This window comes from Lepidochelys kempii, chromosome 15 (assembly GCF_965140285.1).
Source record: "Lepidochelys kempii isolate rLepKem1 chromosome 15, rLepKem1.hap1, whole genome shotgun sequence".
Taxonomy (NCBI): domain Eukaryota; kingdom Metazoa; phylum Chordata; order Testudines; family Cheloniidae; genus Lepidochelys; species Lepidochelys kempii.
Window position 1 is genome coordinate 29,499,479 of NC_136394.1, and position 21,086 is coordinate 29,520,564.

The 21,086-nt window shown below is 46.0% G+C and overlaps 1 protein-coding gene across 8 annotated transcripts in view; it reads left to right on the top strand.

Annotated features, from left to right (window-relative positions):
• The window catches only part of ACACB (acetyl-CoA carboxylase beta), a 68,027-nt gene that overhangs the window by 17,812 nt on the left and 29,129 nt on the right, over positions 1-21,086 (top strand). For 7 of the 8 annotated variants that reach the window (XR_012155175.2, XM_073313681.2, XM_073313682.2 and 4 more), the window contains exons 5-27: positions 52-133; positions 505-603; positions 1,770-1,879; positions 3,450-3,560; positions 4,085-4,294; positions 5,947-6,117; positions 6,709-6,870; positions 7,171-7,334; positions 8,195-8,345; positions 8,453-8,556; positions 10,026-10,107; positions 10,875-11,020; positions 11,265-11,415; positions 11,640-11,774; positions 12,327-12,473; positions 13,207-13,395; positions 14,796-14,896; positions 15,315-15,403; positions 15,500-15,624; positions 16,657-16,770; positions 16,886-16,999; positions 17,519-17,608; positions 17,789-17,907. Coding sequence is in view for 7 of the 8 variants with exons in the window: in XM_073313681.2 (XP_073169782.2) it covers positions 52-133; positions 505-603; positions 1,770-1,879; positions 3,450-3,560; positions 4,085-4,294; positions 5,947-6,117; positions 6,709-6,870; positions 7,171-7,334; positions 8,195-8,345; positions 8,453-8,556; positions 10,026-10,107; positions 10,875-11,020; positions 11,265-11,415; positions 11,640-11,774; positions 12,327-12,473; positions 13,207-13,395; positions 14,796-14,896; positions 15,315-15,403; positions 15,500-15,624; positions 16,657-16,770; positions 16,886-16,999; positions 17,519-17,608; positions 17,789-17,907 (2,966 nt within the window). In the remaining variant the exon portion in view is untranslated. Of the gene's footprint in view, positions 1-51; positions 134-504; positions 604-1,769; positions 1,880-3,449; positions 3,561-4,084; positions 4,295-5,946; positions 6,118-6,708; positions 6,871-7,170; positions 7,335-8,194; positions 8,346-8,452; positions 8,557-10,025; positions 10,108-10,874; positions 11,021-11,264; positions 11,416-11,639; positions 11,775-12,326; positions 12,474-13,206; positions 13,396-14,795; positions 14,897-15,314; positions 15,404-15,499; positions 15,625-16,656; positions 16,771-16,885; positions 17,000-17,518; positions 17,609-17,788; positions 17,908-21,086 lie in introns of those variants that run through there. The other variant, XM_073313689.2, reaches the window with a different exon arrangement.

Here is a 21,086-nt window from a genome sequence, read left to right on the forward strand (position 1 = left end):
ACTTGTGCGGACAGCTATCCTCACACACTCACTGCTTTTCTTTCATCGCAGGCCGTGTGGGCTGGCTGGGGCCATGCTTCTGAAAACCCTAAGCTTCCGGAGCTGCTGCAGAAACATGGGGTGGCTTTCCTAGGTAGGGTTCTTGCTTTTTCCCCTCAATGCAGCCCTCTGCTTAAACCAACAAAACCCACCACTGTCCAAGGGCATCTCATACACTAAGTTAGCAAATGTGTTAGTGTCCTTGGCTTCTGGTGGGCACCACTATTTCAGAGTGTGGTGTCTGTGTGTATTGGCCCTACAATACTAATGTAGGGACTCTCAAGCCAGGGTTCATGGAGACTTTCCAGTTACATTCCCCATAATGAGTGCTTGTACTCAGTTGTGTTTGATGCGGGTGGAGGGTGGGTGGGATACGGAGTTCTTTGTCTCCCCTTGAAAAGGGACCCACTACTGCTGTGAGTTTGAGGCACTGACTTCATGTTTTTGTTTCCTGCTGGCTTTAAGGTCCTCCCAGTGAAGCCATGTGGGCTTTGGGAGATAAAGTGGCTTCCACCATTGTAGCCCAGACTGTCCAGATCCCCACGTTGCCGTGGAGCGGAAGTGGTAAGAATGCCTTCTGCATGAGATATGCTTTTTCTGAACTTGGCTTGTGTCAGATTTATTTGGGTGTTTTCTGTCAAACTTAGAAGGGAAAAAGTGGGGATCCTCCTAGCCAACGGGCCAGATCTTGGGTGGGTGTCACCCCTCTTCTGCCCAGGCACATTTAAGTGCTTACTTTTCTGCTTGCTAGGAATAGCCAATCCATCATTAAATTGTTGACTCCAGTTGCTGTATAAAGCAGGAGTTTTGTGAATCCTTAGTGCTTTCCTTTTTTCTCTTCCTAATCGCCAATTCTCCTGCTCTGTCTTGATGCATCTCTTCTTCCTTGGGCTTTTATTGTTGCTTTTACCCTCATAAGTAGTTTTTCATCCAGTTTTTTTTCCCAAACTCTCCCATTCATAATCTCCTCCTCGTCTGCCTTAGCCATTCTCACTTTATCATATTCATCTTCACTGTTTTCTCCCTTCCCTTCTCTGCCTCTCGGTCCCCTCTGTTTCTGTTTGTCCTGTGTCTGTGCTTCGGCTCTCTAGGGATGGGTACCTAAGCCTGGTTCCTGATCACTCTCCCAGTACAGAAGTGGGTGGCAGAGAGAATTTACAGGTGTTGCTGTCCACGTCTCAGCTCAGCCACAGCCCTGTGGCTTTTGATGGCTCAGAGTTTATCGGACTTGAGATACTAATCTGGGGTCTCTGCCATGGTGAGATGCCTGGCTGCCTCGCTCCTGGAGGGCTGCTAGACCCCAATTTGTGTGGGGTTTTAAAAAAAGAGCCAGAATGATTTAAAAAAAACAACCCAAAACCTTGGTAAACAACCCAAAACAACCTTGGTAATAGCAATGCTGAGATCTCTGCAGGTTTGTTCTCTGGCTCAGAGCTGCTCTCCTGTGTAACAGGGCTTTGGGGAATACAATTGGTCCCTGCTAAATCTGGCCTGGCTGCTCTCCAGACAAACTGTGAACCCCTGGTTGCTTTCCCATATGATTCACAGTGGAAATATGGCTGTAGTAGTTCCTATGGCTGGGCTGGTGGTGAGGAAGCTTCAGTAATTTGTCAAATCCAGCCATTTGCTGTGGGTCTCCAAGGCAAGAGAATGAGTTAGCGAGGTCCCTCTATAACCATGTGCCCCTCTGCTGCATTAAGGCCTTCTGAGGTCAATGTTTCATTCTGTAGGTCTCATGGCAAAATGGACGGAGGAGGATTGTGAGCAGCGGAGAACAATCAGCGTCTCCCTGGAGACTTATGCACGAGGCTGTGTAAAGGACGTGGATGAAGGCCTGGAGGTAAAGATCCGGGCCCAACAGCGGCTCAGCTCATTTTATTTGAAATTGTAAATAGGGAATCATCATCATCCAGTGGGTGTGTTTCCAATGGCGTCCCGCAGTGATCAGTCCTTGCCCTTGCCCTTGCCCTATTTAACATTTTTATCAATGACCTGGAAGAAAACAAATTCATCCGTGCTAAAGCTAGCAGATGATACAGAAGTTGGGGGAGTGCTAAATAATGAAGAGGGTAGGTTGCTGATTCAGAGTGATCCAAATTGCTTGGTAAACTGGGAGCAAGCAAACAATGTGCATTTTAATACGGCTAAGTGTATGCATCTAGAAACAAAGAATGTAGGCTGTACCTAGAGGATGGGGGACTCTCTCCTGGGAAGAAGTGACTCTGAAAAAGATTGAGGGGGTGGGCGTGGATAATCAGCTGAACATGAGTTCTCAGTGTGACACTGGCCAAAAGAGCTAATGTGATCCTGGGGTGCAGTAAAGGGGAATCTTGAGCAGGAGTAGAGAGGGTTATTTTACCTCTGTAATTGTTTCTGGTGTGACTGCAGCTGGAATACCATGTCCGGTTCTGGTGTCCTCACTTAAAAAGGATGTTTATATGTTGGAGAGGATTCAGAGAAGAGCCACAAGAATCATTAAAGGATTAGTGATAGGCTCAAGGAGCTTAGTCTATTTAGCTTAATAAAGAGAGGATTAAGGGGTGACTTGATCACAGTCTATAAGTCACTACATGTCAAACATACATTTAATAATTGGCTCTTCAGTCTAGCAGAGAAAGATATAACATGATCCAATGGCTGGAAGTTGAAGCTAGACAAATTCAGATTGGAAATAAGGTGTAAAGCTTTAATGATGAGAGTAATTAACCATTGAAACAATTTACCAAGGGTCATGGTGGATTCTATGTCACTGAGAATTTTTAAATCCAGACTCAACGTTTTTCTAAAAGCTCTGCTCTAGAAATTATTGTGGGGAAGTTCTGTGGTCTGTGCTGTACAGGGATCAGACTAGATGATCAAAGTGGTCCCTTTTGCCCTGGGAATCTATGATTCTATTCCTTAATTGGATTCCTAATAGTAATAGAAAGGGACCTGACCAGGGCTATTCGCTCCCAGCACATGTCACAGAAACAAAAATAAATTTCAGCAGTGACTGCCACATGTCTAACAGCCAGAAGAGCCGACCCCTCTACCTGGTACAATGCTCCCCTGCCCATTGAAGATCCAAACTCTCACCACACCTCACCTCCTGCTGCAGGCTGTGCAAAATAGAGGTACCCTGAAATCCAGCAGATGGGGACTGGTTTGAATCAGAGCTAATGGGAGCTGTTTGAGGGCTGAGGCCCTCCAAGCAGCTGATCTGCTACCAGCTCCCTCTCTGTTAAATTGAGAGGAATTCAATGAGTGCATCTGTGTCCGTTGTATTCGCTCTGGACATATTGAACCCCAGGGCCAGGGGACCCGACTCTGTGGGCTTCGATGAGTGCCGCACCCACTTACTCCAGGGTTGCATTTGGCCCAGAAACATCTAAACCTTTCCCTTCAACTTTCTGGCCCTTTCCCTCCTCCAGGCAGCCAAGAGGATTGGCTATCCTGTGATGATAAAGGCTTCAGAAGGCGGCGGTGGCAAAGGAATCCGGAAAGCAGAGACCACAGAGGAATTCACTGGCTGCTTCAGACAAGTGAGAGACTCTGAGGAGAGTTCGTACCCCCAAATCCCACCTTTTTAATTTGCTCCCTCAGAGAAGTAAGAGGCATCAAGGAGGACGCCTCCCTCCACCCCCATCCAAACATATACCTGCCTTTTTAACTTTCCCCACCCTTCCCCGAAGCTCTGAGGAGGGCCTTATCCTCCCCACAAATCCTGCCTTTTTAATTTTTTCCCTTTAAAAGTATATGTAATAGAAGAGCACTTATTCCCCACTATTTCCCTGACTGATTTTATAGGCATATTTTGGGGGTCAGAGTTATCGTCCGTTCAAACGCTAATATTATGTTTTAAAAAGATGTGAAAAGCTCAGTACATAATGGAGTTGGGAACATGAATGATATTTGTATTGGTGCCTAGGCCTGGTGCCAGCCCTCTGTCCAGCAGTGAATTTCCCCCACGGAGGATGGGTTTACACATGTCATCAGTGTCAGGGAATACACAAGCCTGCATCCACCATGTGAATGTGTTTCTCACGCTCTTCTCCTCCCCTCCCAGGTACAGAGCGAGGCCCCAGGGTCCCCCATCTTTGTGATGAAATTAGCCCAGAACGCCCGGCACCTGGAGGTGCAGGTCCTTGCTGATCAGTACGGGAGCGCAGTTTCGTTGTTTGGCCGAGACTGCTCCCTACAGCGCAGGCATCAGAAAATAATTGAAGAGGCACCGGTGACGGTAGCGGCTCCCTCCATGTTTGACTTTATGGAGCAGGTAGATATTCTGGGTCTTTTCTGTGGGCTGGGCTGAGGTGGCTCTGACAGAGAGAGGGGATGTTAAAGAAGAGGAACCTTTTAGCTACTAGTTTTATTATATGTATTTCGGTAATGCCTAGGAACCCTGAGCAAGGCCCCATTGTGCTAGGAGACCATGCCAGGCTCAGAAAGCTTACACTCCAGGTATAAATGGAAAACCACCAGGATGAACTGTTCAGATGCTTGTGTACAGCCCTCGTGTTTCAGCCAAATGTTTAAAATCATAAACCCAAGAGGCTGCCTGATGAGCAGAGCTGGAACTAGGCATTTTAACACCTGGGGCGAGCAAACATATTTGGGTCCCTTCCCTTTTTTCGTCATTTCCCCTCCCAGAGGTGATGTTTGGGCAGGGAGATGGGACACAGGGTTACAGTGCCGCCCTCACCCCCTGATTTTTTTTGGTTGTGCCCCCAACCCAGACAGGCTGGGTGGCCCGTTGTGGTGAGTCATGGGCTGTAGGTGGTGCTTTCTCCACGAGCCCTGCTGTGCAGGGCTTTAAGTGTCACCTGATTCCACCTCACTTTTCCACCCCCACAGCTTTGCACCCTGGGTGGCTGCCCCGCTTGCCCTGCCTTGGTTACAGCCCTACTCATGAGTGTCCAGCAAGTTAATTCTTGTATCCCTTCCACAATCTCCCTGAACTGGGGGTTCTCAGCCTGGGAGCCATGACCACCTCCCCTTTCTAGAGGGATAAATGTACTGTTGTAGCCTGGGGCTGCGGTATGGAAACACTGTCCCAGTGGATCAGCTCTGACCTAAGGGTCTAACCCTTAGTCATGTGAGTATTCCTTACTTCACAAGCCTCTGGTACCTCTTGTGTGACTAATGTGATCTCACCTTTCTGCAGTACACTTGTTGTTTCAGTATTTGCATTATAGTAGCCACTAAGGGCCCCAATCAAGGAGCAGGTCTCCATTGTGCTGGGCGCTGTACACACACATAGAAAAACACATAGAAAAACAAACAACCCCCATGCTTACCAACATCTCAGTTGAATGAGTGACTCTTAAGGTGGGGAGGTTTGTTTAATTTAACTAGCATTTTTGATGGATGATTTTGATTCTCTACTTGAAATTTTTTCTAGCTGCCACTATCCACCTCTGGTTGCTGTAGAGTTTGGTAGCTCTACATTACCTCTCCCATATTAAGCACGTAATTAAGGAGCAGGCTGAACTTCAAAGTCTTGGTTCTTGCAAACCTGACACAGCTTAACTAACCAGGTGTAGTGGCTTTTATTCCTCCGTTCCCAAGTGACGCTCTGTCCCATCTCCTAATGACTTCTGTTGCTTCCATGTTTCTGTGCTGCATTGTGTGGCTCACAGTCAGTTACCAGCTGCACACTAAAGGGATCACGGTTGTAAATTGCTTTCCAGTGTTAGTGTAAAAATTCGTTCTCCCTCTTGGTCTGATGCTTTTTTTTTTCCTGTTTATTTGTATTGCTGCGACATGTGTCTTTCCCCGATTTGATGTAGTGCCCTGGAAATATTACATGAGGGACATGTCAGAAACATGCCTGTAATAGACTCTGAACACCAGGCAAAGCGCTTTACAGTTGTGGACTAGCAGGAGCTCGCGTCACAAAAGCCAGATCTGTTTGTGTTGTGTTTTCAGTGCGCAGTACGCCTTGCAAAGATGGTGGGCTATGTGAGTGCAGGGACAGTCGAATACCTCTATAGTGAAGATGGGGGCTTCCACTTTCTGGAGTTAAATCCCCGCTTGCAAGTGGAACATCCTTGCACAGAAATGATTGCTGATGTGAACTTACCTGCGGCTCAGCTACAGGTATTTGAAATTTGTCAACATACCATTTTTTCCCACTGTTGCTTTCCTTAAAGCTGTTGCAATACATGAATGACTCTGAGGCGCTTGTTGGTTTGAGCCACATGTTGTGTGTGAGTTTGGAGCTTGTGAAAGGAACTAGATTGGCAGACTGGGAGAAGGAATTTCTCTCTCCATCAAGAGGTAGAACATGGGCAGCAGCAGACCAAGCCCCTGCGTGATGTCTTACTCCCAACTCGGAGGAGCCATCTCTAGGAGTGAGAGGGACATTTGGTCTCCAAGGCCCCATCAGTCCTGAGCACCTCAAAAATATGCCCACAAAATGACCAGTTGGGATGACTGCTCTTAAGGTCACTTCACACAGGGCTCTGAACAGCCATCAGATGGCTGCTTCCTTCAATTCCTTCAGAAGGGGTTGGATTTGAACTGGAGATCTAGAGGGTGAAAGGCTCCTTGTCCCTTTCCCGTTTACTTGAGCCAGCCAGTCTGACTGATTGGCTATAATTGTCATGCTGAAGCCTAATTTCAAAGCTAATTTAGAAGAATCCAAGCCACGTCTCCTTTGTCTCCTTTTTCTGATGGGCACTTGTGCAGATTGCAATGGGTGTCCCCTTGCACAGAATAAAAGACATCCGAGTGCTGTATGGAGAGTCGCCATGGGCTGATACACCCATCTGCTTTGAGAGCCCTGCAAATATCCCAGTGCCCAGAGGCCATGTCATTGCTGCTAGAGTCACCAGTGAAAACCCTGATGAGGTGAGTAAATGGAACCCTGTTTAGAAAGCTCCAGCTCTGGTCTGGATCAGATTGAAATGTGGCTGAGGGCAGGGCGCGACCCTGTTTTTAGCAAGATCTGAACTCTGAGAGGCCCTCCACTGATCAAATGTCAGAATATTGGACATATTCTCAGATGAGATTGGTGGGGTTAATGGAATCCACAGGCGGACTTATATCATAGCTGTTGTTTGCAATGGGATTCCTCTTTTCTGACTTGCACCTGTTCGGTTTCAAATGTAAACTTTCTTACTTCTTTGTGTTTTTTTACATTGACTCTAGGGGTTCAAGCCAAGCTCAGGGACAGTGCAGGAGCTGAATTTTCGTAGCAGCAAGAACGTTTGGGGTTATTTCAGTGTGGCAGCTGCTGGTGGTTTGCACGAATTTGCTGATTCGCAGTTTGGGCACTGTTTCTCCTGGGGAGAGAACCGCGAGGAGGCCATCTCGTCAGTATTTCCTCCCAGTAGGATTAGCAATAAGCATTCTTCAGGGGACTCAAGTGTCACTGAATGTTGATGGGTTTAGATATAAAAAATATTTGGTTTTAACCCTAAGAGGCAATGAGCCGCTTCAGCTCTTCTGAGCAGTTTAGCTGTGGACTTGTGACAAAGAGACCTGCAGGGCAATTAGGGAGACTGTTCAAACTAAACTGAACTATTCAGAATTGTGGTGATTTAGCCCTGCTTCAGCAAAGCACTTAATGCTTAGCTCTGTGTATTGCTCTTATGGGTGCTGGTCATGTGCTTTGCTGCATTGTGGTCTCACAGAGCTACTCTGTTATCTTTCAAAGTAAACTGTTTCCCAGTAGGCCAAAAAAAAATTTTTTTTAAGAGCTGAACATGCAGAAAGGGCAGACTTTTAATAACAGACTCGGAGACAGCTTTTGACTGCAGGCTGTCTCTCTCTCGGGTTATAGAAACTTTATCTAGCTAGGTTTTTATAAGGTTGCCTATCACCATATGCAGCATCCTCAACCACTAAATTCTGTGTAGCTTGCTGTATATACCTTGGCTGCTGTGGAAGAGCCTTCTTGCATGTCAGTTGAAATCCAATTAAAATGCGGCGTATGCGTTTGTATGTTTTGTAAAGAGAAGTTTAACATCTGCTCTTGCACTTGTGTATTGGATAAATCAGATTCTGGGTCTTTAGTACTTTGTATGGTAGAAAATGAAGTGGGCAAAGACATTTGCTAAGAGGGGGAAAAGAAATAGTTATCCTGTGTGCCCCAATAGATCGGTATGCTTAGCACTGAATATTTGTCATGCATCTTAAACTCAGTATTAACAGAGGAACTTTTCTTTAAAAGGAATATGGTTGTGGCACTGAAAGAGCTGTCTATCCGTGGGGATTTCAGAACAACAGTCGAGTACCTGATTAAGCTGCTGGAGACTGAGAGTTTTCAGAACAATGAGATAGATACTGGCTGGCTGGACCACCTGATTGCTGAGAAAGTGCAGGTGGGAGAAGCTGAGCTCTGATTTTCTTCCCTCTGGCTAATCGTCTTCATTCTCACATGGACCTGCTGTCCACAATGTGCTGGAAGTGTCATTCTTTCCCCCGCTAGGCCGAGAAGCCAGACACCATACTGGGCGTGGTTTGCGGTGCTCTGAATGTAGCAGATGCCCTGTTTAGGACTTGTATGACTGACTTCCTGCATTCGCTTGAAAGGTAAAGTGCCAAATGACTAACGGGGATAAGCACAATGAAGTGTGGCTGTTAAACCGTTCTTATGACCAAATACTGGTCCCACTGAAACGAATGGGAGTTTTGTAATGGTCTTCAGCGAGAGCAGGGGTATATGGAGCATGTGACATAAGGTGCTGTGTTTGAGAGGTAGTGGACAGGGTGCTGGGCTGCGGCTCAGGAGATGTGGTTCTGTCCCCAGCTCTGTCACTGGCCTGCTGAGTGACTGCAGGCAAATCACTTCCCCTATCTGTGTCTCAGTTTCTCCTCACACCTTTTTGTCTTTTTAGACTAAAAGCTCTTTGAGATAGGGACTCTTTCAGTCTGCCTCTTACTATGTGTTTGTACAGCACCTAGTGGATTAGGGTCCCAGTCTTGGTAGAGGACTGTACATACTATTGTAATAATAAAATGCTTGTTATTGAGCCGCACATGTATGTGTGAGAGAGTGAGGTGAGAGATCCAAGGTTTTTCGGCACATAAGCTGACCTTTGTCACACACATTCAGGCTAGTGGTGCATGATTTTGTCTAATGCAAGTTCCCACCTTAGCAGAGTAAGGCATGACCAGCCACTAAGGGAGTTAAAACAAGGTACAGAATGTTGACTCGTGGTTACATTGCTGATTTCCAGAGTGGGATGTGAAGACAGTGTTCCTATATTCTTTATCTAAGGCAGCTAAGTGGAGGAAAGGAAACTTCACTGTTCGACCTCCAGAGCTTTAATGGGGCCAGCAAAGGAGATGAGATATTAAAATAGAAAACCCAAGGTTTTTGCTTTTTGCTTCTGTGATGTAGGAAGTCAGGTTAGATTAACATAATGGTCCCTTCTGGTCTTTAACGTCTATGAATAAAGGTTCTTTTGTTTTGTTTTTAAGTTGCTGGGTTTTTTTACCTTAGAAATGTCAAGGTCACTCTTCACCAGTTTTCCTGTGTGACTTCTTGTGGTTTTTCAGAGAAGTGTATTGTGAACTTTTACACCTTAGTTGAAGGGTGGGAGTGTGGAATCTTTATTTAAGACATTCTGTCTCCCAATGGTTCATTAGCCATTGGAGCTAAGTAGATGATGACAAAAACCAAAGTTTGAATCAGGCTGGCTAAAAGCCCCTTCCCCTCTCAATTGCTGAACTTTCACTCGCTTCACTCTTGTGATGGTGTCATGTTAGTAGCTCTGCCATCATCATAGAATCTTGTAGGGGAGACGAGCTTAATTTCTCATGTGAAACAGCACAACTCCTCCCTCACCACCTTTAAAATGTTTGATAAACTTTCACACTGCCTTTATACATCAGAAAGGGGATGCAAAACCCAACGATTTCTCTCCCCTGCAAGTCCCCTTTAAAAGCTCTCTTCTGCAGTCCACTGCGATCTAAACCTGCTCTTTGGACTAGTGCTGATGGGTTATACAGTGTGGCTGAGTTCTCTTGGTGTCTGACTTTTTACCCTTGTCCCTTAGGGGCCAAGTTCTGCCAGCGGGTTCCCTGCTGAACATTGTAGAAGTGGAGCTTATTTATGAAGGTGTGAAGTATGCTCTCAAGGTAAACAGTGTCTTGTGTTTTTCCAAGCTTGTGGAGACTTTGGCTCGCGCAGGCATTACTACACGCGGCTAGGCAGATTCTACATGTGTCTCTCACCAGTACAGACAAGCACTTCTGGGTGGGTACTTTCAATCAAAGGATGATAAAAAAATCTTCATTATCCATTTTTTTAAAAAGTCTCATTTTAAATGAGTTTAGCTATTTGTTTTTACAGTATAGAGAATTTTTCTGCTTCCAGATGGACTGTTGCTGGAGTTAATGCCTGTAATAAAGTGCTGGCTTCTCCCATTCATAAACCTAGATAGGTAGCAGCTTTAGTTAGTTAAATCACTTTCTTATCATGGGAAAGTGGAGGATCAGCTGAAATGACAGATGATTGAGCTGTAGAACTGGACTAGCAATTCAAACACTAACCTCAAATCCTGTGATCTAAATCAATGTTTCTCAGTGACCGGTCTGTGGATTCTCAGCGACCAGTCCCTGAGATCTCCCTGACACAGTTTAGGAAGACAGCAAGCTGGTCCCTGATATCAAAAACGTTGAGAAACACTGGTCTAAGTGACCGGGGGGGTGGGAGGGGCATGGAGAAGCAAGTCCGTATTCCATGCTAAATCCTGCTCCCACCCACTACACAATGACAGCTCTGCTTCTGGTGTCATCTCAAAGGGCTGATACACCACAGCCTGGCAAGGCAAGCCTACGTCTTGATCTCCGTGAAGATTTTAATGTTCATGTTTAAAGCCTCTCTCTTTGGTATTTTTCAACAGGTTGCCCGTCAGTCTCTGACAACTTATGTCATTATAATGAATAACACTCACATTGAGATAGACGTGCACAGGTTGAATGATGGCGGCGTGCTGCTTTCCTATGATGGTAACAGTTACACGACGTACATGAAAGAAGAAGTTAACTGGTAAGTTAGAGAGCTGACCCATTATCCCGCTGCTGCAGATTTCTTCCCAATCTCGCAACTAGACACAGCAGCAATTGCAGCTGCTTCTGCAGCAGGCAGCAAATAGGTTGACAGTAATAGAATTTCCCCTCTCCTGAATCCGTCCGATGAAGTGAGCTGTAGCCCACGAAAGCTTATGCTCAAATAAATTTGTTAGTCTCTAAGGTGCCACAAGTACTCCTGTTCTTTTTCCCCTCTCCTTAAGCTACCGAATCACCATTGGTAACAAAACTTGTGACTTTGAAAAGGAGAAAGATCCGACTGTGCTGAGATCGCCCTCTGCTGGGAAACTGCTGAAGTACATGGTGGAAGATGGAGGCCACGTCTTCGTAGGGCACAGTTTTGCAGAGATAGAGGTAACTGTAGGTTAGTGCAGATTGTGTCACTGAGTGGCAAATGGCTTCCAATCTGTATGCTTGATAAAGAAATGCGGATTGTGTACATGCATCCCTACAATAAAAAAAGAAGTCGTCTTGTCACTATTGTGACACTTGGAAGAAAACGACTGCCCTAGGCTCTTGGTGTTGCGTGGATGATATTCATTTATTACACTCTGACTATTCCACCAACCCTCCTACAGGTGATGAAAATTATTTTGGCCCTGGTGGTGAAGGAATCTGGCCATATACATTATATAAAACGGCCAGGAGCATTGCTGGAGGCAGGCTGTGTCATAGCTAGACTCGACTTAGATGATCCTACCAAAGTGCACCCAGTGAGTATTGCTGCTGGGACAGAACCAGGTTATTTTCTATTTACTTACATGACTAATCAGGTCATCCGTGACTTGTAACTGTCTGTCTCTTATGTCTCAGTATCTTAATATGTATGTTCACTTGAGGTTTTAACACACCAGATACTTAGCAATGATGTAGAATTTTGGTATTTGAAAGTGTGACCTTTATATAAAATATTCTGTTGGCCCTAGCTAGTCTGTATCTTAAGCATATATGCCTTGTGGGATTTGGACAGAAAACTGAATTTTGATTATTAAGACTTGATTGAAAATGACCAGAATAAGAAATTCTGACATACGTTTTTCTAATGCCTCTTATTTGGAAACTTCCCACTTGATTCATTCTGACGACACCCTCCTTTGCATTTTAATTAAAATAATGACAATACTGAGCAGTTTCCTTGCCTGCTGAGGTTGTCTCATGTATTTTTCTAGATGGTTGTTTAATTTGAATGAGATCTGCCTCACTTTTCTCTTTTCCACTCTCATTTTATATTCCAAATGCTTTCTTTCTCTTGTATTCGACCTCAGGCCCAGTTGTATACAGGTGGCCTCCCCACCCAGCAGATGTTGCCAATCGGTGGCCTGAAGCTGCACCAGGTCTTTCACCGTGTCCTGTCAAATCTAATCAATGTCATGAATGGGTACTGCTTGCCAGAGCCATATTTCAGTGCAAAAGTAAGTGCCTTTCTCTAATGGCATCTGCTTCTAATACCCAGAGGGTGTTTAAACTGATATGTTTATGCCAACGAACTTTTCTTCAGTTTCTCTTTCATACATGGATGAAGACCTGGATCTACTCTCAAATCTACTTTAACTTGTATTCTTCTTGGAATGGTCCCCCACGATCAGTGTAATAACAAAGACCACGTACAGTATTTCTCTAGGTGGCAACCTTGGTGGAAATGGATAATAGCTTGCTGAGCTCCTTAATGCTAAGCACTGGCTGTAGCACATCTTTTGTGCCTTCCATTCATCCAGTGATCTCAAAGTCCTTCACAAGCCTGAAGTTAAGGCTTACGACCAACCACCTGGTGTGTAGATAGGTAGGAAGGTGTCATCCCCATTTTATAGACAAGGACTTTAAGGGCGTGATTTATGAGAAATGCTGAACTGTCACCACTTGTACTGAGGTCAGTGAGAGCTGCAGGTGCTCAGCACCTCTGACAATCAGTCCCTGAGTGACTTTGACTGGGGTTCTATACCTGGTTCGATGCTACTCCCAGCCCAGTGCCACAGTTGAGAAACCATCCTTAATTCCATTGTGCTAGCCCGCCTGACCTGTTGGTTACAGGGCTGCAAGCATAGTTTTCATTGGGATGTCGAGATCCGTTCACTTGCCTTTCCTGACACATCAGCCTCTGATGTTTTTCTGTGACATCTTCGCAGCAATAATCTTTATTTTGCTTAGATGAAAGAATGGGTATGTGAGCTGATGAAGACCCTACGGGACCCCTCTCTGCCTCTTCTGGAGCTGCAGGAGATCATGACCAACGTGTCTGGCAGAATCCCAGCGTCAGTGGAGAAATCCATTCGAAAAGTGATGGCACAATACGCTAGTAACATCACCTCGGTGCTGTGTCAGTTTCCCAGTCAGCAGGTAAGCCATACAAGAGGGATGGTCTTGTATTCCATCCTCTTTAATATCTTGGTGACTATCCGTCTTTTTTTCTTTTCATGCTAAATTGGTCAGAATTTTTCACCTGAAAAGTTTTTCTGCTAAACGATGGGGTTTCATCAAAAATATTAATGGGGAAAATGTCCTATTCAATACATTTTTTTAAAATTGTGTGGGGAAAAATGGTTTTTTTGATCAGCAAACGTTTGTAACAGATATAGTTTAATTTGAAATCTTTTACACAAGCTCTCAGCCCTGGAGCAATTTTTTTTCCCTCTAAAATTGAGCTAACCTCTTTAAGCTATCCCTTTCCTATTTGAAATCTGAAAAATTTAAGTGTCTTCTCAGCTGTTACTCTGAATGTTCCATGTAAATGCGGCTGGAATAGGTCAGTGTAGTTCACCGCTATGTGTTTTCTGTAAATAGATTTCTGTCAACCCAGGCACCGTTTCCCTGCTGTAAGGCTTTCCAGTGAGCGTGTACTGATGAATGTCTGTCTTTCATTGTTCATGGGACACAGTGGGTGAGGTAATATCTTTTTATTAGACTAGTGTCTGATGATGAGAGAGACAAGCTGTGTGGCTCGAAAGCTTGTCTCTCTAACCAACAAAAGTTGGTCCAATAAAAGATTTTACCTCACCCACCTTGTCTCGCTAATATCCTGGGGCTGACACAGCTACAGCTACATTTCATTGTTCATAACAGTGCATATGATGTTAATTAAAAAAAGTGGGGGGGGATTGTGGTGGGTTTCTGAATTATTCCTGCTGGGACAAGGCACACTTGGAATGTCTTGTGGCGGGCAGGTTAGCTGGCTGGCTGTACTGCGCTTACCAAACAGAGATGTTTTTCTTCCCCTTATAATACTTGTTGCCCTTCCTCTTCGCAGCGTTGGAATTAATGTTTCCAATTTATGGAGACATCTCTACAGCCTTGTAGTGTCCAAGAATGGCAACCATAAAGACACAGGATCAGTCGTGCAAATCCTTACTCTGACTAGTCTAACTGAAACTAATTGAACTGCTCACATGAGTTGGGACAACTTGCATGAGTGAGGCATTGCAGAACCTGCCCCTGATCTTTGGGAAAATGGAAATTACTTACTGCTGCTCCCAGGCTGAGGATTTCAAAGGAGTGAAACAGTTAGACATGTGGCTTCTTTGAAAATCCAACTAGAGTTCCTGCTAATTAATATAGTCTCTTAAAAGGGGGAATATGTGTAGAGCAAGAGAAAAGGGAGCTTCTGTAAATAGATTTTTTTTCATTTTGATTTCTTAGCCATTTCTGAGTACTTGTAAGTCACATCCCCTTGGTTTTCCAGACTGTTGTGCCCAAGCTATTTTTTAGCTCCTTCATGCCCGTGTTTCTTCTGCTCTGTGCAGATCGCTAGCATACTGGACAGCCATGCGGCCAGTTTGCAGAGGAAGGCAGACCGGGAAGTCTTCTTCATGAACACGCAGAGTATTATGCAGCTAGTCCAGAGGTGAATGCCTTCCTGTGCCGTGGCACGCTCTACAGTGTGGGAGGTTTCCAGACATGCTGTGAAATGCTCCATAGAAACTAGTGCCAGCCCTGACTCCGAGGGAGGTGGAGAAGGGTCAGAGCAGCAGGGCGAGCGGGACCAGTGCTGGTGTAGGTGACTGCAAGATGAGCCATGTGGGAAGGCTGGCAGTAATGCTGCACCCCTCTTTGTCCTGAGCAAGCAGAGCATTGGGTGAGCACCACTTCCTGGCTCATGCACCGAGTGCTATTGGCTTGAGTCATTTGCCTGCCCCAGGAGAGGAGGATCCACCCTGACTGCTTCCTAGTCCATGTTTGATTCCCAGCAAAAGCAGCGTGGCCAATGCAATGGCGCGTTAGCTCTGGGATGTGGCACACTCGGTCCTCTCCCCTGTTCCCAGGTACCGCAGCGGCATTCGGGGTTACATGAAATCTGTCGTGTTAGACTTGCTGAGAAGATACTTGCAAGTGGAAACCCAGTTCCAACAAGGTCAGAGGAAGCGGTGGCATGTTTGCCGAGGGCCCAGTGCTGTTCCGCAGGCCTGGGGGAACTAATCTAACCAGTGGATGCTTGTTGTCTCCCCAGCCCACTATGACAAATGTGTGATCAACCTGAGGGAGCAGTACAAATTGGACATGACCCCGGTGCTCGAGTGCATCTTCTCTCACGCCCAGGTGGCAAAGAAGAATCTGCTGGTGATCATGTTAATTGTAAGTAAAAATGGCAACCTCTGTGAGACTAGGGTGGGTGTCAAGTTGGATCAGAAACGGCTGTTGAGATGCCCTGTAGAGTGTTACTTCTGACCTGGAAGGCAAATTCTGAATTCAAGGAAAACGAGAAATAAGGGTGGGAGGGAACAAAGCAGTCTGTAGTCTTGTGTTTTGACGAGTGGCTTGCTGGTAGTAGTTTTATAAAAGGGATCCGTTGCATTGTTGTAAGGGTGAAGGCCAAACTGCAGCTGAGAACTCTGGAAAAATTACCAGTGTGGGAAGCTTCCCTGTAATAAGAGAGTTGATTTGAGATATTGCAGTCATCTGTGAAAGGGAAAAATAAAGCAAATACAGTGGATCGATTCATCATGTACATTGTGCGTGTGTGTGTGTGTGTGAGGTCTCAAATATTCTTACAGCACTTAATAATACTTAATATTTGTACAGAGCATCTGATGTAGAGCATCTTCAGAGTGCTTTAATATCTTTAATTAAGCCTCTTTATTAGATCTACTTTGCAAATGGGGAGGCAAGTTTCGATTAGAACTCAGATATACAGCCTATTACATCAGATTTCCCCTCTCAGATTTTATTGTAAAATTAAACTTCCACAGACATTTTGAAGAAGTATTTTGGTCTTACCCGTTTAAAACATAAAGTTCTTTTCAAACTTTACATCATCTGTTCTTAACATCTTTGACTCCACCCCCAAAATTCTTATTGGTGGCTTCTTCACTAGTGGAGCCTTCATTAAATTATCTTCCCTTTTCTGTGCTGACTTTTAAGAAAAGGGGAGGTTTTCTGGCCTGTGCCATAAAGGAGATCAGACTAGATGATCACAGTGGTCCCTTCTTCATATAGATTCCAAGGCCAGAACAAAAAAATTGGCTCTGTGTGTGTGTATGTTAGAAGAGAAATGCACGTTTTCCTGGTTTGGTGCACAGACGTTTGTAGGCAAAGTAAGGAATGTAGGTAGATGGAGGTTTCTGTTCAATAAGGATTAGTCATTAACGCTGGAAGGATATTTAATAGGACCAGCTGTGTGGTCGAGACTCCACCATGACGGAGGAGCTGATGGCCATTCTCAATGAGCTAACACAGCTCAGTAAAACGGAGCACTCCAGAGTGGCTTTGCGAGCCAGACAGGTTAGTATGTTTCATGGTTTACACGATGTTATTAAACCATGGTGATTTTTTTCCCCCCAACCTCCCCTTCTGCCTCCAAATCACTGCCATTCATTTAGATTCTTTTTATTTGTAGGTTTTGATTGCCTCTCACCTCCCTTCCTATGAACTGAGACACAATCAGGTGGAGTCCATATTCCTGTCTGCTATCGACATGTATGGCCACCAGTTCTGCCCTGAAAACCTAAAGGTTGTGACTGCTTCTTACAATTAATTATAAAGCATGGGATTTACCTTCTAGTTAGTTCTTAGTGAAGCGGTTTGATTTGTAAGCCATTTATTTCAAAAGGCCTTAAAGGCATTAATGTCTTGGAGCTTAAGCTATTGATGCTAGTATATATCAGACCATGTGAAATGCTGCTTTCTGATCTCTTCCAGATGAAGGCCTGTAGCACAGGTTCACCCTCTTTCTGCCTTTCTCCTCAGAAGGGGTAGGAAGTGAATGGAGGATTCTTTTCCCCTAGTAGGGAAACCTGGGCCATATGCTAGGAATTTGAGAACTGTGGTGACGGGCACTCTAGATTACGCCTTAGATCATTTGAAACCCTCAGTGTGAACTGCAGGCTAACGAATCTAGCAAAAGCTACTGAGGGAGATTCAGGATTGGAGCAACTGCAGCTGTGTAACTTCCATCTCTTCTTCGTCTTTCATGCCGGCACTGGGTTGTTCAAACCGTGCCTCGCGCTGAATTCTGTTTTCTTCATGACAGAAACTGATCCTCTCGGAAACCACCATCTTTGATGTTCTCCCCACCTTCTTCTACCACTCCAACCAGCTGGTGTGCATGGCAGCTCTGGAGGTAAAGGGTGAATTAAGACTTTGGCTGCCATTTATTGAGAAGTAATGCAGCTCTTAGAGCCGGAGCTGCTTTTAGTGCCAGTGAGAGAGGCTGTGTTGCACATCGTGGTTGCTTCAGTGGTTGGCCAGTGGGAAAGCACTCTGATTTCAAATTAAATTCTTCTCCTGCCTCTTTGGTCAGGTGTACGTGAGGAGAGGATATATCGCCTATGAACTAAACAGCCTGCAGCATCGTCAGCTCTCAGATGGCACGTGTGTGGTAGAGTTTCAGTTTATGTTGCCATCATCGCATCCAAATAGGTAGGAACGACCTGCACTTAGTCTGTTGCCCGGTTCTGTGTGGTTATTGATGAACTCGACTTCCATGCACAGGCGCCGACTTTTGAAAGTGTTGGGGGGTTCCTGACCCCCAAGCTCCGCCCCAGGCCCTGCCCCCACTCCAGCCCTTTCCCCAAGGCCCCACGCATGCCCTGCCTCTTTCTGCCCAGTTCCGCCCCCCCTCGAGTGTGCCATGTCCTTGTTCTTCCCCCTGAGACCATCCTGCACCCTGTGAACCAGCTGATTGGGTGGGGGGAGGTGCTAATCGGCGGGGCCCGCCGGTGGGCAGGACACACTGGGTGGGTCGAGGGGGAGCTGACCACACCCACCGTTTTTTCCCCATGGGTGCTCCAGCCCTGGAGCACCCACGGAGTTGGTGACTATGCTTGCATGGTTTGATAGCTTTAACGATGGATACATGAGGGGGTTGGGGCATCTTCCCCTCACCACCTGCTTTTGTAAAGCTGTTTGTTTAATTTCTCATTAACTCAGTGATGGAGACCCTCAATGGGAAATTACTAAGCCTTCCTAGTTTCAGAGTAGCAGCCGTGTTAGTCTGTATCTGCAAAAAAAGAAAAGGAGGACTTGTGGCACCTTAGAGGCTAACACATTTATTTGAGCATAAGCTATCTGATGAAGTGAGCTGTAGCTCACGAAAGCTTATGCTCAAATAAATGTGTTCGTCTCTGAGGTGCCACAAGTCCTCCTTTTCTTTAAACCTTCCTAGTGGTGCTCTTAGTGAATAAATCCCCTTTTCCATCTGGTGCATGGTGTTGGTTTGCTGTGTGAATTGAAGAGCTGGTGTTTCATGCAGTAGCTCACTGAGTTGTTCAATACTCTGATTTCAGAGGCAGCAGCCCTGCTTTGAGCAGGTAGAGTGCAGAATTTTCTCTTTGAAGCATGAGAAGTGATTTTCGCCCGCTGCATTAATACTCTACCCCATGTGCTCATTTCTCTCTCTCTCTCTCCCGTGACTTATTGGCTGCGGTGGTGACACTTTGCTCTCTGGCCAGCAGGGCAGAATGGGTTATTTCTGAATCAGGCTTCCCTAGTGGTCCTGGGAGATGGGCAGAAGTTTGCACACAGTCTTGTCCCTCAAGCTGAGTGGATGCTGCTCTGGAAGCCGAAATCAGAACAAACCCTAAGCTACTAAGTGACGTCCGTGCATGCTGCTTTTAGAATGTGAGGGGAGAGCTGTTAAAGGCAGCCAAGTATGCCTGGCAGGAGAATAAAATAAAGACTTGAGGCTTTACATCTCCCAAGTGCTCTGTGGGTGTTACTCCTTGTCACATGGCTGGAAACTGAGCTGGTGTCTTCCCCATTCTATAGATGGACTCAGAGGTGAAAGGACTCATCGAGGGTCACACAGCAGTTCAGTAATAGAACTACAGTAATGAACAGAACCCAGGAGTCCTGAGTCCCAGTCTTCAGCTTGGCCCATGACCATGCTTTGTAAAGCTGGTCGGGTTAATGTAAATAGTACCAACAGCAAATGTAGGCTGCTCTCTTCTCAGAGCCCAAAGGATGTAGATCGGTACTGGCATAGTCAAAAAAAGGGCTCACGTCAGGGAAGACCTCTCGGATCTGCCGGTCTGTTTCTAATGTGAATTAATTAACCCTGTTGCTTAATATGGAGCCTATGTCCTTGTGTAAACCCAGCTTGGTTCTAGAGAAATCACAGCCTTGTGATTATTTGCTCTCTCTTTTTTTTTTTTTTTTTGGCACAAGTAGAGCTCTGTTAATACAAATGAATAATTTATTATTAACCTCTGGTATGTTGGACTAACTGTGAGAGGGGGGAAGATCCTGCTGAAAGAAGGAAACATTCTTCTTCGAGTGCTGTCCCTGGGGGTGCTCCACTCTAGGTGTAAGTGCATCCTGGCGCCGTTGATCGGAGATTTTCGGTAGCAGTACCTGGTCGGGACGCTCACACTCAGTTGGTATCTCCCATCTCGTTGGAATCTTCCTGAGCGTGTGCATCCCACACCCTCCTCAGTTCCTTCTCAACCATCCTTGGCTGAAGACGGGACTCGGGGCAGTGCTACTTTTCTTCCCTGGTCTCTGTAGGAAACAGTAACAACTATTTCGGTGTTCTTTATTAGTTACATCCCAGTTGTTTCCCTTCCTTTAGTGTAGTTACATAGTTAGTTACTTAGTTTAAAATCAAACAAACAAATTTTTTTTTTCGCTTCAGGCTTGTCTCCCTCTGAGATACTCTCCCCTGCCATTTCTAATTCATAATGCCAGGGGCTTCAGGATTCAAAAAGTGTGTTTTCTGTCAGGACTCCATGCCACAGTCGGATGGGCACTAACGTTGTGTGAAGTGCCTCAGGGAAACCCACATCCCTGCAAAGTGTCTCCACTGTACGAGCCTCAAGTCAAGAGCTCAGCACGACAGGGACCTGCGGCTTAAAATGCTTCTAATGGAAAAATCCCTGCAGCCGCTTTCGGAGATGGGGAAAGTTAAACCTGCTCTCACACACTCCCTGGCCAGATCCGAACCAGTTGGGAGCATTGCTTCACCCTCTCTGGAGCAGAGGCAAGAAGCACAACAGTCTCAAAGGAGAGACTTTAACAAGGGTAAAGGGTGTCCCGCGAGATCCTTACCCTCTGTGCTAACAGCACCAAAGGCAGGCGCCTCAGTCGTGGCTCGCGCAGAGGCAGGGACCCAACCTCCTGCGCCGGTCCCCTCGGCACCAAAAATAGACGCGGTGCCGACAGCGCACTCTACTGTGGTGCAGAGAAGAACGTCGGCACCGAGCCTGCCTCCCACCCCGGCACCAGCAGCGGACCCCCTGCAAGGCACCTCCAAGCGCTCTGCGGCACCGCTGACACTTTCCCTTTCACTTGATAACACGCTAGAGCCCAGAGCCTGCTCAGCGCAGCCCAGGGAGCAGGAGCAACAGTTTCTCACTCAGTGTGACCTCTCAGTGCCACCTGAGCTTAACTCCCTGCTCCTGGATACACAGGGCTCACTTTCTGAACAGCCACTCGCCCCACTTGAACTGACTACCTTTACTGACAGCAAACTTGATATACAGCAGCAGGCAGAGTTCTCCCCACCTGCCTCTCCTCCTTCACCAGAACCTCTTCCACATCTGGTCACGGCTCACGGCCACCAGCCTCAGTTTCCCTACTTCGCCCCCCTGTGGGCGGCACCT